We start from the raw sequence: 17,289 nt of genomic DNA, 5'->3' as shown, positions 1-17,289 counted from the left end.
CTCTCTCGCTCTCTCTCGCTCTCTCTCGCTCTCTCTCGCGCTCTCTCGCGCTCTCTCGCGCTCTCTCGCTCTCTCTCGCTCTCTCTCGCTCTCTCGCGCTCTCTCGCTCTCTCTCGCTCTCTCTCGCTCTCTCTCGCGCTCTCTCGCGCTCTCTCGCGCTCTCTCGCTCTCTCTCGCTCTCTCTCGCTCTCTCTCGCTCTCTCTCGCTCTCTCTCGCTCTCTCTCGCTCTCTCTCGCTCTCTCTCGCGTTCTCTCGCGCTCTCTCGCGTTCTCTCGCGCTCTCTCGCGTTCTCTCGCGCTCTCTCGCGCTCTCTCGCGCTCTCTCGCGCTCTCTCGCTCTCGCTCTCGCTCTCTCGCGCTCTCTCGCTCTCTCTCGCTCTCTCTCGCGCTCTCTCGCGCTCTCTCGCGCTCTCTCGCGCTCTCTCGCGCTCTCTCGCGCTCTCTCGCGCTCTCTCGCGCGCTCTCTCGCGCGCTCTCTCGCGCGCTCTCTCGCGCTCTCTCTCGCGCTCTCTCGCGCTCTCTCGCGCTCTCTCGCGCTCTCTCGCTCTCTCTCGCTCTCTCTCGCTCTCTCTCGCGCTCTCTCGCGCTCTCTCGCTCTCTCTCGCGCTCTCTCGCTCTCGCGCTCTCTCTCTCGCGCTCTCTCTCGCGCTCTCTCGCTAGCTCGCGCGCTCTCTCGCTCTCGCGCTCTCTCTCTCGCGCTCTCGCGCGCTCTCACGCGCTCGCTCTCTCACACACTCACCTGTTCTTTGCTTCACCTCTCTCCACATATTCTCACCTCGTGCCCACATGCACTCTGTCTCTGCTCCTGCCCACCCCCCATGAATGACCATTCTGCTTCCCTGTATTGTAGCTTTCCCACTGTGTCACATGGGAGAGTTTTCCAGCTTTATTTATAGTGTAAGCCAAAGTGATTAACATTGACATAAACCAGTGTGTACCCTGGTGCCCAGTTTCTTGAATATTTTACTGAAATGTATTCATCCTCTGACATGGCAGGGCCATGCCAGTCAAATTCACACTTCTCTCCTGTGACCACTACATGAGGCAGATGATGTGGTTTAGCTGAGGCAGCTTATCAATTATATTTTGGTTTGTTCCCTGAAGCGATAACCCTTATTAATAAGTCAGGATGTGGGTTGATACAAGCAGATTTGCTACCCTTTCCCTGAGGAAGCATCTGTGTTAATAAGCCAAGCTTTGTGTTATCTTGGGAATATGTCTGACTGAATTTTTTCACTTTGTTCAGAATTATTTTGTCAAACGTCACTGCAGAATATCCATCAAAAATCTGCACAGCCAGAATCAGTCCGTGCGTTATTGCTTAGAAACTGAATATAAACGTGAGTGAATCTATAATGTTTCACAAAATAAACAAGGTCTCTTGCCTTTCCTCATTTTATTTTAGTTTATTTGGAGGCATTGCTGACCCTCCAGAAAAGTTGACTTTTGTGTGTTTTGTTAGTAAAATAGTCTTTAGTTGCTACATAAACATATTGCTTCACTTGATTTTATATATAATAATTTTGATGTTATTCATTTACTTCATGCCCTAGCCTTGCCTGATGGTATATTTCTGTCAGGTATAGAAACATCGAAAATAGGAGCAGGAATAGGCTATTTGACCCTTTAAGCCTGCTCTAACATTTAATGTGATCATGGCTGATCATCCAACGCAGTACCCTATTCCTGCTTTCTCCCCATATCCTTTGATTACTTTTACCCAAACGATATCTAGCTCATCCTTGAAAACATTCACTGCTTCAGCCTCAGCTAATTTCTGTAGCAAAAAATTCTAAACATGCCACTCTGCGTGAAGAAATTTCTCCTCATCTTGGTCCTAAATTGCCTACCCCCTGTCCTTAGACTGTGACTCCTGGTTCTGGATCTCTGGTCATCAGGAACATCCTTCCCTCCGTACTCCTGTTAGAACCTTTTAGGTTCCCATGAGATTCCCCACCCCTTATCCTTCAATACTTCAGTGAATATTGTCCTAACGCATCCAATCCATCTTCATACATCAGAGCTGCCATCCATCACCAGAGTCATTCTGGTAAAGCTTTGTTTCACTCCCTCCATATTCAGAACATGCTTCCTCAGTCAAGGAGACCAAAACTGCGCACAGTGTTCCAGATATGGTATTCAAGGCCCTGTACAATTGCCGCAAGATATCCCTCCATCTGTACTCACATCCTCTTTCTGTAAAGGCCAACATACCATTTGCTTTCTTCACTGCTTGCTTACTCTCAGTGACTAATGTGCGAGGACACCCAGATCTCATTGCCCCTCCCCCTCTCCCAGTTTGTTGACCTTCAGATAATTTGCTTTTGTGTTTTTACTAGTAAAGTGAATAACCTCAAATTTATTCACATTATATTTTGTTTGCTGTGTATTTATCCACTCACTCAACTTGTCCAAATTGCACTGAAGCAGCTCTGCATCCTCCTGTCCGTTCACCTCCCACCAAGCTTTGTGTCATCATCTGCAAATTTGGAGATATTACATTTAGTTCTCTTGAGCTGAATCACTAATAGTTACTTGGAATAGTTGGACTTCAAGCACTGAACCCTGCGTTATCCCACTAGTCACAGACTGCCAATTTTTGTTTTGGAGGGTGTGCAGGGGCTCCTTTTATTCCACGTCTCTGTTTCCTGTCTGCTGACCAGTTCTCTATCCAAATCAGTAAACTACCTCCTAGTCCCACATGCTTCAATCTTACCATCTAATATTTTCTGTGGGACCTTACCAAAAGCCATTTGGAAGTTCAACTAACCACATCTCCTGGGTCTCCCTTATCAAATGTACTAGTTATATACTTACTCTCAAAATTCCAATAGACTTGTCCAGCATGAGGTACCCATAATACATCCATGCTGATTCTGTCTGATCCTATCACTGTTTCCAAGGGCTGTATTATTAAATCTTTTATAATGATCTCTGGCATTTTGCCTACTACTGATGTCAGTCTAACCAGTCTATAATTCCCTGCTTTCTCTCTCTCTCCTGTTTTTAAGTAGTGGTGATACGTTAGCTATACTCCAGTCCAGAGGCTATAGAATCTTGGGAGAAAAAAAATCACCAATGCATCTGCCATTTCTAGGGCCATTTCCTTAACTACTCAGGGATTAGATTATCAAGCCCTGGGAATTTATTGGCCTTTAATCCCAACAATTTTCCTACACCATTTTGCATGTTTTTTTATACTCTCATACACTCTTTTTCCCTTTTTTAATCAATCCCTTCATCATCCCCTGAAATCTAAACTACTGCCTGTCCTCAAGTCTGCTGCTTTACTTAGCCAATTTGTTTGCCCCCTTCCTTGCATCTAATCCCCAGTTACCCTTTGTAGCCATGGTCGGGCATGTTTTCCATTTTTAGTTTTATTCCAGACAGGAATGAACAATTGTTGCAAATCAGCCAGGCACACTCTGCCATTGCCTATCCAACATCGTCTCTCTTAGAAGCCTTCCCCAATTTATCATAGCCAGCTCATGCTTCATTCCATCACAGTTTCCTTTACTTAGATATTTGGAAACCTGAAGCACTTGAACTGTACAGATTGAAGGGCTTTATTTGAGACTTTTTAATTATGCCTGCATAACCAAATTGTACTAAGCTAAATTATTTAAAAACCTTTTCAAAAAGGACAAATGACAGGTGGGAATTAAAATTTGATGGAATTGTGAGGTGATTAACTTTCATGAGAAAGATGGAAACACGGCTGATCTATACTGTTAATAAATGAATAAAGAAAGAACTGAGTGAAATGAGAACCAAGAGCTTGATGCATGCAGGTGAACAAATCACAAAATGTTGTAGATCAGCAAAGCTATTGAAAGTACTAAGCACTGGGATTTGTTTCTAGATGTATAGAATTCAAAAGTAAATTATGTTCAACTGTTATAAAAGCTTGGTAACTGCACAATTCTGGCCTCAAATCTATAAGAAGATCAAAGGTATAGAAACACTGGTGATGGGCAAAGGATTTACAAGGTTTTAGAAATTATAACTGTTGAGAAAAAATGTATAGGTTGTGTATCTTTAGAAGACACAAAACTCCATTAAATCATGAATGAGAGCAGGCTAAATGTCAAGAATGGTTTTACAGGGTGGAGACATAATGCAGGATAGATGTTAACAAATCCAGCAGAGTGAGTGAATGGTTACAGGCCAGAAGTGGTCCGTTCGGACTGTCAGAGTGTGCGATCGGTCAGCAGGAGCAACTTAGCTGGTCTCACTCTGCTGCCTTTTGGTCGTAGTCCTGTGAATTTTGTCCCCTAAGATGTTTATCTAATTTTCTTTTGAGAGCTGTAATTGAATTTGTCCCTGCCATTTCAGTTCAAATCACAGTAAATCTCTTCCTTCCTGTTCTCAATCATTCTGCCATCAAGAACATTTTCTTTTTATTTACTCTGGACCCCTCACAAAGAACAGTTCTACCAAATTTCCTCTTGATCTTCATGAGGAAGAACAATCCCAGTTTCTTCAATCCATCCCTTTGGCTGAAGCTCCACACCTCAGGAACCATTTTGTAATCCACTTTTCTAGCCTTCATGTGCTTGCTAAAGTGTGGTCCCTGAAATTGGACACCATTCTAGCTGTGGCTAACTAGTCCAAGAAAGTTCATAAGTTCCTTGCTTTTGTATTGCATACAAACATGAATGCAAGCATGTCAGTTAGGAGCAAGAATAGGCCATGTGACCCCTCTAGCCTACTCAGCTGTTCAAGAAGATCACACCGAATCTGATTGTGGCCTCAACTCAACTTCCTGATGAAAGGGTTCTCCCGTTCTTCGGAGGCTCCCTGACCTGTGCTTTTCCAGCACCACACTCTTAACTCTGATCTCCAGCATCTGCAGTCACTTCAGCTCAAATCCTAGTTGATTTCAACTTCTACATCTATCTCTGCCATAAACATTCGCAACACCTCCACTGTCACTGCTCTGAGGATGTGTTTCAAAGATTCACAATTGTTTGTGAGAGACAAAAATCCTCTTCATCTCTGCCTTAAATGGGAGACCCCTTATTTTTAAACTCTTCCCCATATCTCTCATCTCTCCACATGCGGAAACATCCTTTCACCATCCACTCTGTCAAATCTACTTGGGATTTTATGTTTCAGTAAGATCATTGATCCTCCTTCTAAATTCCCATGCATACAAGCCCAATCTGTCCGCTCTCCCCTTGTAAAGCAGATTGCTAACTTCTGACCACCAGCCTGCTGCGATTGCTGCTGAAGAGAAATGTTTGTTGTTTGGATGCAAAGAGGATTCAAATAATTTTATACCAGGGCAAGACCAAGCTTTAATAATGCAAGGGATTTGAGCTGAGGTGACTCGGATGGCAGGAAACTGCTGTGAGACCCTTCCTGACATTAGATATGTTTTTGGGCATTTCACCAGCATTCCTTGAACAATTGTAGAAAAACACCATAAGAAGGCATAATCAGCCTGGGTGGTGCAACTCAATCCAATCAATTAAATTTCTGCGCAATGAGTTTTGTGAAAAATAACTTCTTGAAGTGAAGCATAAAAAAAAGCTTGATGTACTTTCAGAATCTAGTCTTTTTATCATGTTGTGTATGGAAAACTACAATGGCATTTGGTATTACCGTCAGCACTTTGTTTTGATGCAGAACACATATAGCTCCTTGTTCAGAGTGAGATTGATAAACTGGTTTGGCCTGCCTTCCCTTCCTCACTGTGTAGAATTGCAGATATCAAATCCAGTCTCCACTGCAATGTGGTGGGATAGGGCCATTCAACTTCTAACTTCATTGCAGCCAAACTTAATGAGCAGAATTCCAGAGGTGAAGTGAGAGTAACTTGACCTTAGGCTACATTTGACAAAGTAAGGAGCTGGAGCAAAACTGGAATTGAGGGCAAAACTCTCCATTAGCTGAAGTCATGCTCAGCTCAGTAGAAGATGGATGTGGTTATTTCGAAGTCAGCCATCTGATCTCCAAAATACCTCTCATCGAGTGCTTCACGGTAGTGTTCTAGGTTCAACCATGTTCAGCTGTTTCATCAATGACCTCCCCTCCATTATAAGGTCAGAAGTGGGAATGTCCACTGATGATTGCACCAATGTTCAGCACGATTCATGAATCCTCAGATACCAAAGCAGTCATGTTCAAACGCATCAAGATCTGGGTGCTCTCAGGCTGACAGGTGATAAATAGCAGTGCTAGGCAATGAACATCCTTAACAAGATGGAATCTAACTTCCACTCCTTGATGTTGAGTTGTATTCCCAGCAATGAATCGTCCACTAACAACATCCTGGGAGGGGGGGTTATTGTTGATCAGAAACTGAACTGGACTAGTCATATTGGACTAGAACTGTTGGCTTCAAGATCAGATCAGAAGCTTGAAATGCTGCCATGAGTAGCTCTGCTCCTGACTTCCCAAAGGCTTTCCACTACCTAAAAGGCATATTTTTGTTTTTTAAAAACTGTGGACTAAAATGAGAACAAAGCTGTTTTAAAACCTGTGTTTGAAAGAGTAGCTGCAGTTTTGAAACTTATGCAACTTGCCACCCATGCCAGGCATCATGAGAACAACTGCTTGAAAAAGCAGTAATTGCAGAGTTGCAGATGATTTGGAACGTGGGAATACTGATGCAGCCTTTACTGGCAACAAGAAGCTGATTGGTCTAATGATTAATAGCTAGTCATCAATGACAAACTTTTTTTTTGCCTGCCAGCAACTTTGGTTCTCAGGGAACTGAGTCGCTTGGAGCTGGGAACAAGATAAGAGAGGATGAAGAGAGGTGTTTAGTTCTTCCCCAGCTCAGTGTGGTCTCTTTGTTCTCTGCAGTCAAACTCGTTGTAAACCTGAAGAAAACTGGTTTATTTTACCTGTAACACTTGTACGCTATGACTTTTAACTGCTAAACAAAAAACTTTTTATAAGTAAACTAGTCACTTTATATGTCTCTCTCCAATCAGCAGAAGTAAACAAAGAAAAACAATTCTAGTAATGTGATGGCTGGCAGCATAAAATCGTAAGGGTGATTTCAACAACAGTATCTGGAAGCAAAAATGACTTTTCCTTCTATACATAACCTATTTACCCTATCAGTATTTGTAAGGGGTGTTTCTGGGGGATTAGAATTTTGATTAGTGTTATATGCTGACAGTTTGTAACTGTTTACCTGTAGCTGTAGCCTAATTACTTAGAATAAGTAGTAATTCTTGTTCAGTATAGAAATTTGGTCTAAGCATTCTGGTCTGAAAGTTGGATAAATAAGAGGCTTTGTGTGCTTCTACAAAATCTTTTAACTTTTGTGCTGACTAGCAGGGCTTGATTTCTACAATGCTATCCCAGTGAGTCATTAAAAAAAAGTACATATGCTTTTACCATAATCAGATACCAATTTGTTGATTTGTATGTAGTGCAAGTGGATACAACTGTTGCATGCAACTTATGTTTTATTGGTTTTTAGCTTTCCCTTGTCAAAATGTTCATCGGAATATTGGTTATTTTCAAGTTCCCTTGGTTTAGTCCAAACTATAAATAGCTTTTTTAAGTGAGTAATAATGTTAATTTTTATCTGTCTTCTGTGCATCATTTGTAATTATATTTAAATGTGCCCTAATTCACTTGACTAATAAATCAGCTCTATTGAATAATCTACTGTTGTTCATAGCAATGTAGTAAAATCTTGTCCTATCACTTATGAATATACTACGAAACTGTGTTACCAGGCCATCCTTTTGTTTTGGGATTTAGGCAAAGGTGAGGGTTATATTGCTGAAATTGTATAACAGTTATCCATAATTGTATACCTTATGTGGCAAATTACCAGCAGACATGATCTTTTATTTTCATGTCAAACACTGCTGAGTTGGATGGGTGCTTTAAGTGCTCTGCTGACCTGTCTCTGTCTCTTGCTCTTCTGCATTTTCATGGTGACTTTTTTTTGAAAGAGAAAGCAAAAGTATTTTTATACTCTGCAGATAATTACCACCTAAAACTGTTTTAATATACTGTATTTGGCTATTACAATGAATATTTGAGGATTATTTTAAATTTCAAGGTGGCACAATTGTTTTTAAAACAAGATCATGATTTCACTAGCTATGGTAAATGAGACCAGGTGGACAATTATATGTTAAGTGCATTACTGGAAAAGTAGAGGGTTTTAATCCTGTTTTCCTGTGTAATTGGATGGGTTGTACCTCATTTTAAAGTAGTGCTTTCAAAGGCAACTGGAATTTCTGTTGAGACTATTTTGTGAGCGGCTATTAAAGTCACTTAGGAAAGAGATAATGGTTTATTATGTTAAAGCAGTGGCTTACATGGTACAGAGCGTCACCCAAAAGTTGTAAAATAATTTGAAGTGACAGCACTAGTTTCATTCTTTCTGTGTGCTGATGTGAAATGTTAGGATTTACATTCTAGACATGATGCCCAAAACAATGGGGATAAACAAGTTTAATTCTTAACTTTTTTTTCTAAGTATTAAAAGCATAATAACATGCTTGTTCATGGACTAGGGTCTGATGCTACCTAACCTGATTAGCAGAAAAGATATGCAACAAACTTTGTCAGTTCTCAACTTTTTTTAAAAAAAGTTTCTTTTTTCTCTTTTTACCAGTACTAATCCTGGTGACACTCACTTTCAGCAGTTATGTCCTTCTAACTCAATACATAAATCTTTCAAAAGTATTTTGCATGAATAATTTTTTTGCCATCTAGTTAGTATTACATTGGCATGTGTCTGTTGAGATGTCACACAGAACATCGCTGAACTTTCCCGAAAGGTTAACAGCCCTAAACTGGCCACTTGAGACAACAGAAGACATCTCAACAGACACATGCCAATGTAATACTAACTACATTCCTTCCTTGGAACCCAGTGTTTCCACCAGGTGACGTATCATTGAACCTTGATCTTTTATTTGATTTCTTGCATGGCAATAAGTGGGAAAGGGCATTTACTGGCACCATTTTTTTCTGGCCTGTATTATGGAATGAAATGAAAATTTTATGCGGCAAGAGGGTTGGAGTATGGAAAAAAGTGGCTTGTTTCAATTGCATAGAACCTTGGCAAGATTGCATCTGAAGGACTGCATGCAGTTTGATTCCCTTATCAAGGAACGATATATTTGCCACTAAGGGAATGTAATGGTAGTTCACTAGACTAACCCCGGAGATTAATACCATGAGAAGAAACTCAAGTGACTAGGCCCATATTGTTGAAGTCAGAAGTCACACAACACCAAATCATAGCCCAAAGGGTTCATTTGAAATCACAAGCCTTTTGTGCAACTGCTCCTTCGTCTGGAGCAGTGTCTTAACCAGACAAAAGAACAGTACTCAAGGAATTTTGATTAGTGTTATATGCTGACAGTTTGTAACTGTTTACCTGTAGCTGTAGCCTAATTACTTAGAATTGCCTCAAGGAGTCCATGAGGCAATTTACAATTCCAAGCTGTTGGACATCTCTGGACTTCACTTGTTGTTTTTCCCCACAGTTTCATTTTCTAGAAAAATTAAAGTATGGTATTGTGTTTGGGAATCGTTTAGTTCAGTTAGCTGGATGGCTCGTTAATGATGCAGAATTATGTCAGTGGTGTGGGTTCAGTTCCTGCAATAGCTGAGGTCATCATGAAAGTTTCTCCTTCTCAACCTCTCTACTTGCCTAAGGCTTGGTGACCCTCAGGTTATACCACTATCGGTCATCTCTTTCTCCAATGAAGTGGCAGCTCTTTCCTTTCTGGTAGGACTATGGTGACCTTACCTTTACTATAAATGAAAAATTATGACACCACATCAGCTCTGCGCAATTCAGTGTAAACCTACTTAGACCCGACTACATTGTTATTCCAAAGTTATTTAGGAACACTATTGTCATGCATATGTTTCAGGCATATGCCCTTCATCAGGATTCCTGATAAGTCAATTCTCCTGCTCCTCGGATGCTGCCTAACCGGCTGTTTTTCCAGCACCACACTCTTCGACTCTGATCTCCAGCATCTGTACTCCTCATGTTCTCCTTTTTGTATACCCTATAACAATGATACGTATATCCAGAGTACCACATCACTCACTACTGCACTACAGTGAGTGTACCAAAGTCACAACGTGGATAATTTCACTTGAAATGATGAGATGCGAGAAAGAACCATTTTATTACTAACTTGAAATGTTTGTATCTAAAAGTTTGATTATTTCTTGTTTTTGGGAATAGTGAGACATAAGAATGACAGTCTTTGTACAGAATCCAAATATTATAAAATAAGTAAATGATTGGATTGATTTTTCTCAATCAAATCTAACTGTGTGAAAATGTAATGGGTGCCATTGCAACAATGAAGCAACTAGTAAATAAAATCAAAGTTCAAGGAACTGGGGTTGGTGTATGGATTGAGACTTGCTTAACAGACAGATAGCAGAGATTAAAAATTAACTGATCATTCTTGGAATGGCAAGATATTACTAGTGGGGTCCAGGAAGGATCAATGCTGAACCACAGCTGTTCAAACTACATGAATTATTTGGATGCAGGGACCAGTTGTAATCATTCCATATTTGCTGACGGCACAAAATGAAATGGGAACGTAAAGTGTGAAGGTTAAGTTTTAAAGAATAAATGGTGACCTATTTTAATTTTACAGACTTCTTGCAGGGTATTTAAGTAGGTGATAAGCCATGGTATCATTGAATGGTGGGGCAAGCTATGGGCTAATTGGCCTGTCCCTTCGAACATACAGCTTCAGCCCAGGATGAATTGAAAGGCTGCCATTGTGGAGGCATTGAGAAGTTCAAATAAAAGTGCAGATTGACATTAAGTAGTTTTCAAAAAGGCACTAATGAAGAGGAAAGGGTACCTTTATCCTTTGGAAGGGAGAGAAAGAGTTGGATCTTGTCAATTGCTGGAAAGTGTGAGGATGATCGTTAAATAGCCAGATAATATTGTTGAGAAATTCAACACATCTCCAACCACAGGCAAACTATTAAATCCACTCTTATGAATCTCGGAAATTGAGGCAAGAGGACCTGATAATTAGAGCCAACAAGTCTAAATTCAAGAACACAGGTGAAAAGTTGTTAGAAATATGGGAACAGGAGTAGACCATTCAACCACATGAGACTATATTCTGGGGAATGGGATCATTGCTGCCTATCACTCAAAACACCATTCCCCCAATTTATTCCAATATTCTTTGATGTCATGGGTTTTAGAAATCTATTGATCTCTATATTGAATATATTTAATCACTGAGTTTCAACAATATGATGTGGAGATGCTGGGGTGGACAAAGTCAGAAGTCACATGACACAGATTATAGTCCAACAGGTTTATTTGAAATCATAAGCTTTCGGAGTACTGTTCTTTTGTCTGGTTAAGACACTGCTCCAGACGAAGGAGCAGTGCACAAAAGGCTTGTGATTTCAAATGAACCCTTTGGGCTATGATTTGGTGTTGTGTGACTTCTGACTTCAACAATATGGGCCTAGTCACTCGAGTTTCTCCTCATGGTATTAATCTCCAGGGTTAGTCTAGTGAACTACCATTACATTCCCTTAGTGGCAAATATATCGTTCCTCGATAAGGGAATCAAACTGCATGCAGTCCTTCAGATGCAATCTTGCCAAGGTTCTATGCAATTGAAATAAGCCACTTTTTTCCATACTCCAACCCTCTTGCCGCATAAAATTTTCATTTCATTCCATAATACAGGCCTGAAAAAATGGTGCCAGTAAATGCCCTTTCCCACTTATTGCCATGCAAGAAATCAAATAAAAGATCAAGGTTCAATGATACGTCACCTGGTGGATGTAACACCACTGAAGCTGAATCAAATCAGAGATGAGACCAACAGACTTGGACTGTTACAATTGCTGTTCTTCCAGCTTGCACTGAGCTTTGTTGAAGGGTGATAGCAACATTCTGCCTGCAAAAAGTGACCCTGATCTTCCAGTTCCCTGCTACCTCAACACACCATTGTGTTCCCTGGTCACTATCTCTGTCTCAGGTTTGGTACAGTGAAGCTCAGTGCATTCTAGGAGAACAGCATCTCATTTCCATTTAGGGACCTTGTTGCCTTTAGGACTCCTATCGAGTTCAATAATTTTTCTGAAATTCCTGGTCCTTTCCCCTATTATGTGTGTTTTTTAACCCTCTAGTATATGGACTATTTTGAGTAACCAGCTGCAAGCCTTTGTGAGTTTAAACAAATAGGATGCTTATTCACAAGTTCACTCACTCATCCCATATCCATGCATAAATGCACTTGAGGAAAGTGTGCTTCAAGGGAACTACACAGTATGAAAAATTACAGACAAAAGAAATAGGTTTGAGGATGAATTTGTTTTCACTCTTAGAGTGCAGTCTCAATAGACTTGAAGGAAGGAACGGCCTTGGAGATCATATCCTGCAATTTATTAATTCTTAAGGCATGGATTATGTTGCTCTTGCTGTGTCTCTGCAGACAACACTGAAAGAATAACTAGAGGAAAGCAACACTGGTCAACCAGGAGAGGTCATCAACAACATCAGCATGGTGTGTCAATCCATCACTGAAAACTATATCAGTGTGGTAGAGGGTGATGCTGTCACTGTTTTCAAAGAGAAGGAAAAGCAGAAAAAAGGTTTATGAATGTAAACAAATTGCAAGTTGATGAGGTCAATTTTATTGACATTTTCATATGTAATGTTTTAATCAAAGATTGGAGAAGTTACGTTGCAATAGAAGGAGAGATGTTATATAATTTCAAAATACTATAAAAACTATACATGGGTGCACTTAAGTGTCCAGGGTCCCATATCACCCTTATTCTACAATCACTGTACAAATGCAGCATTGAATAACTTTACCTGTTATGTTGAATATCTTTGGTGCAAGTTCCAGTATTTGTGCTAAGAAGGTAAGTATTTCAAATTTCAGGGAAGCTCTAGACACAACGCAGCTTAAAAAAAAGCTATATCCTCTGGTTTCCATTATCCCCATTTACCTTTCATATCTAGAAATCTCAAAACAACCCTGCCACATAGGAATCCATTTGGTGAATCATCATTGCACTCCCTCTACTCCTTGGATAAGGAGACAAAAACTGTACTCCAGACATGGTTTACTAAGACTCTGTACAATTACACAATCCTGTATTGAAATCTTCTAGTAATAAAGGCCAACATATATTATTTACCTTCCTAACTTGCTTGTTGCACCTGTACATTTGCTTTTAGTGATCCTAGGTATGTTTCATAACTCAGCACTTCTCTTTTTCTCTCCATTTAAGAAACATTTGGAATTTCTGTTTTTATTACCAAAATTGATAACGCCATATTTTTACACCTGATAGTCCATCTGCTGCATTCTTGCCCACTTACTTGTCTCAATCCTCTTAAATCCACCTTCCACTGGGATGCTTCCAACACGCCTTCCTTTTTCCTCAAGGTTTGCCCCCATCATGGTTGACAGTGAGGCAAAAGTGAGGACTGCAGATGCCGGAAACCAGTGTCTAGATTAGAGTGGTGCTGGAAAAGCACAGCAGGTCAGGCAGCATCCGAGGAGGAAGAAAATCAACATTTCGGGCAAAAGCCTTTCATCAGGAATTGATAGTGGTTGACAGTGACCTCAGTCTTGTCTGACCCATTGACCTTGCTGCTTTCCCTCCCTCCAAGAACAATTATAGTGTCTACCATGCCCTCACTTCCCACTACAAAGAAAGGATCATGTTCTGCAGATGCCACAATCAAATTCGTCATCATCTCCACTCCCTTGTCAGCAATCTGCAAGGAATGTTCCCTCTGCAACACCGGTTCACTCCTACATCATCCGTTGCCTGTCATTTCAATACACCATGTTTCTGTCCTTGGCCTGCTGCAGTGTTCCACCAAAACCCAAGCAAATTGGAGGAACCGCACCTCATTTTCCACTTGAGCATTTTATAGTCTACAGGAATCAACATTTGAGTTCAGCAACTTCAATGCATGAACACTGTCTTCCATTTTCATACCCACCCCTACTTTCTGGAGTCTTGTTTTGCATTAATTACCTAACTTGTCTTCTATTGATCACACTTGCCATTTACATCTATCCTGTATCCCTATTTCTTCCCTACCACCATGAGCCCTCCATTTGCCTTTTTACTCTGGGCATACTTGCCATTTGTTTAACTTGCTCCCCATCTGTCTTTGTCAACAACATAAAAGCCATCATTTTTCAGTCCTCTTCTTTTTCCAAAAAAGTCATATTGGACTTGAAACATTAACTGTTTCTCACTCTATGTGCTGTCATATCTGTTGAGTTTCTTCAGCACTTTGTTATTAATTTAAATTTCCAGTATCTCCAGTAATTAATTATTATTTAAATCTCCTTTAAACCTCATTCCATTAGGCTCATAACAGTCATATCTGGGCTGAAGCTTAGGAATTACGATCACACGCTACCATGTATGAGGACTCATGGCTGTGAGAAGCTTTTAATTTTGTGACTACAGAAGCTGTTTTTACGTATTTTTGTCTTATTCTTTGAAGTTGCTAGACATTTAATTGCAGTGCAAAGCTTCTAACAGCTGCTATGCAAATTATGCTTTTAATCAGCTTTTGTTGGGGGATGCATTTTACTTCATATATTTTAATCTAAAACTGGGAGGAATTGTAATTTTCTGTATACTGCATTTTGTTTTGTCAGGCAAGTAGTGGTTGAAGGCTCACTTCCACATCCATTCGCTTTAACGTTGTTCGGAGACACTTTATATTGGACGGATTGGAACACTCATTCCATTCACGCATGCAACAAATATACTGGAGAGTATCGCCGGGAGGTGCACAGCAATATTTTCTCTCCAATGGACATTCATGTATTTAACCAGCAAAGACAACCTAATGGTAAGATTATGTAATTCTCTGTCCGCCAGTATATCTGAACATATGAAACACATTGTCTAATGCTGAATGTTTCTGTCCACCAGCTTGATATTGACAACTGTTTTCCAATCCACAATGTTACCAAGCCAATACATTGAACTTTGTAACTGATCCAAGCTTTGATTACACAACAAATAAACTTTAGAGCCTGAGAGCAAGTACAGATATATTTTGGGATATGTTCTATACTGAGCTTTGCAATACTGATAGATGTGCATAAGCTTATTGTATACATCATTATTTAGCATAATTTTAACTTTTCATACAACTTGTGGAGCATTGACATTTCTTGGGGACTTGTGGATAATTTGAAGGAGCTTCATTGGCGAAGAAATAGCACCTTTTATGACCTTAAATGTTCTAAAGCACATTACAGCCAGTGAATCCTTTTTGAAGTGTAGCTACCGTTTGTAATGGAAGTAACATTAAAAGTGTTTGTTGCTGCCTCCTGTAGTGCATATGTGTTGCAATAGCCATTTATATTATAGAGAGTAGAACAATTTGAGAAAAGAAATCGCTGACTACATACCCATTATAATGTTTGTGCTTTGTATATAAAGAGAGCTTGATTATCATGTTATTCTTGAAATTAAATTTTAAAAAAGTTAAAATGTTTATTTTCAACACAAGCTGCCCTTTAATTATCCCTCCTATTATGTTGATAATTTGAAAATCCAACCATTTTAATTAAAATCAGATGTGAGACACAAAAAGAGCCTTTCTTCATTCAGTTTGTTCCATGATGTGTAAAGGGTCAATTTTTGAAAGCTTTAAGTACTGCCTTTTAGATTAGTGATGATTAGTAATTGTAAAAACGCACTGGTAATTATCCTGGAAACAATCTCAAAGTACAGAATTCAAGGTTAAGTGATCCCTTGGAATATTGCCATCCAGTGCTGCTGGACACTGGAGTCCTTCCTTGGAAAACCTGTCCGGTTCATGCCCTGTCCATCCCCTGAGGACTGAGACATAAATGACCTAATATTTTTACCAGGACGTGGTCGGTAGCTTTGTTGAACCGGCAACCCGCTATGTCATTGCTCAACCTTAAAGTCATTATCATTCCCTGTAGTGGGAATAGTTAATAGCATGTACAAATGTTTAGAAAGAATAGAAACACATATTTGAGCTCAGTATTAAAATATGTTTCTTTATGGTTTTGTGTCAAAAATCCATGTTGTGGCCTTCTCAATATTTTACAATTTAGGAATTAAACTTGCTTAACTATTTGATTCGACAGGTTTTAGTCTACAAGGGAGTTAGATTATGGGGTTTGGGCAGAAATGCAGGTTTGAGGCCCCAGTCAGAATAGCTGTGATCTTGAGTGGTGGAGCATCCTTCAAGAGCCAGATGGTCTACCCTGCTTTTACCTATTATGTGCTTGGATTGCGTGCAAGACCAATCTTTACTTATAACTGTTTCCATTTCAGGAATAGTAGTTATATCATCTGAGATCCTTTCAATGAACTACTGTATATTGATTTTCAACAATGTTGTCATAATTATAAACCTAAGTTTAACTGTTAACTAAACAGCCTTATGATTTCAATATCAGAAAAAGACCTAGTACCTGAACAGGAGGAGGAAAGAGTATTATCCTAGCATTATAATCTATATGCTGCTTGGGATAAGAAGTTAATTTGTCAGAACTGAGTACGACTCACAGCTTCCTGTTTTAATTTTTTATGGATGTGGAAGGTATTTTTTATGACAAGTGGGCATTTTTTGCTTATTCCTAATTGTTCTTTAACTGAGTGGCTTGTTAGGTCATTTCAGGGACAGTTAAGAGTCAGTCACATTACTGTAGATCTGGAATTAAATATGTAGGCCAGACTCTGCAAGGATGTCAGCTTTCCTTCTTTGAAGGACAGAAGTGAATTTAGATGGGTTTTAATGACAATTAATTATAACTTCATGGTCATGTTGATTAAGACCAGTATTCAGTTGCAGATATAATGACCTGATTGTAAATTTCACCAGCTGCCATTAGGTGATTTGACTGGGCCTCTGGATTACTAGTCAATTACATTACCACCACGTCACTCTTCCTATTCAAACTAATTGAATTAAATTACTGCTTCAAAACAATTTAAAATAATCATTTTTCACAAATAGCATTTTTATATATAAAAGAAGACACTCTAGTGTTTCCACATGGTGATGCAAGAACTATATAGAGGGCCTCAAAACCAGTTGTTTTGAATTTTATTTTATAAATCATACCATCGTAATTATAATTCTGATCATTAGGAGGAGGCAATGGCCTAGTGGTATTATCGCTGGACTGTCAATCCAGTGATGCAGATAACCTTCTGGGGATCGAAGTTCAAATCCTACCATAGCAAATGGTGGAATTTAAATTCAATTAATATTTGGAATTAAGAACCTAACGATGACTGTGAATCCATTGC

General features: G+C 39.7%; 1 protein-coding gene across 1 annotated transcript in view; it reads left to right on the top strand.

Annotated features, from left to right (window-relative positions):
* lrp6 (low density lipoprotein receptor-related protein 6) overlaps nt 1-17,289 on the top strand; it is a 188,196-nt gene that overhangs the window by 105,919 nt on the left and 64,988 nt on the right. The window contains exon 4 of the mRNA XM_043709456.2: nt 14,643-14,839. Within this exon, the coding sequence (XP_043565391.1) occupies nt 14,643-14,839 (197 nt within the window). The remainder of the gene's footprint in view (nt 1-14,642; nt 14,840-17,289) is intronic.

The sequence above is a fragment of the Chiloscyllium plagiosum genome, unplaced genomic scaffold, assembly GCF_037043375.1.
Source record: "Chiloscyllium plagiosum isolate Xiang-an unplaced genomic scaffold, Cpla_swu_hap1 HiC_scaffold_19, whole genome shotgun sequence".
NCBI lineage: Eukaryota > Metazoa > Chordata > Chondrichthyes > Orectolobiformes > Hemiscylliidae > Chiloscyllium > Chiloscyllium plagiosum.
This window is presented reverse-complemented; position numbering and strand designations above follow the sequence as displayed.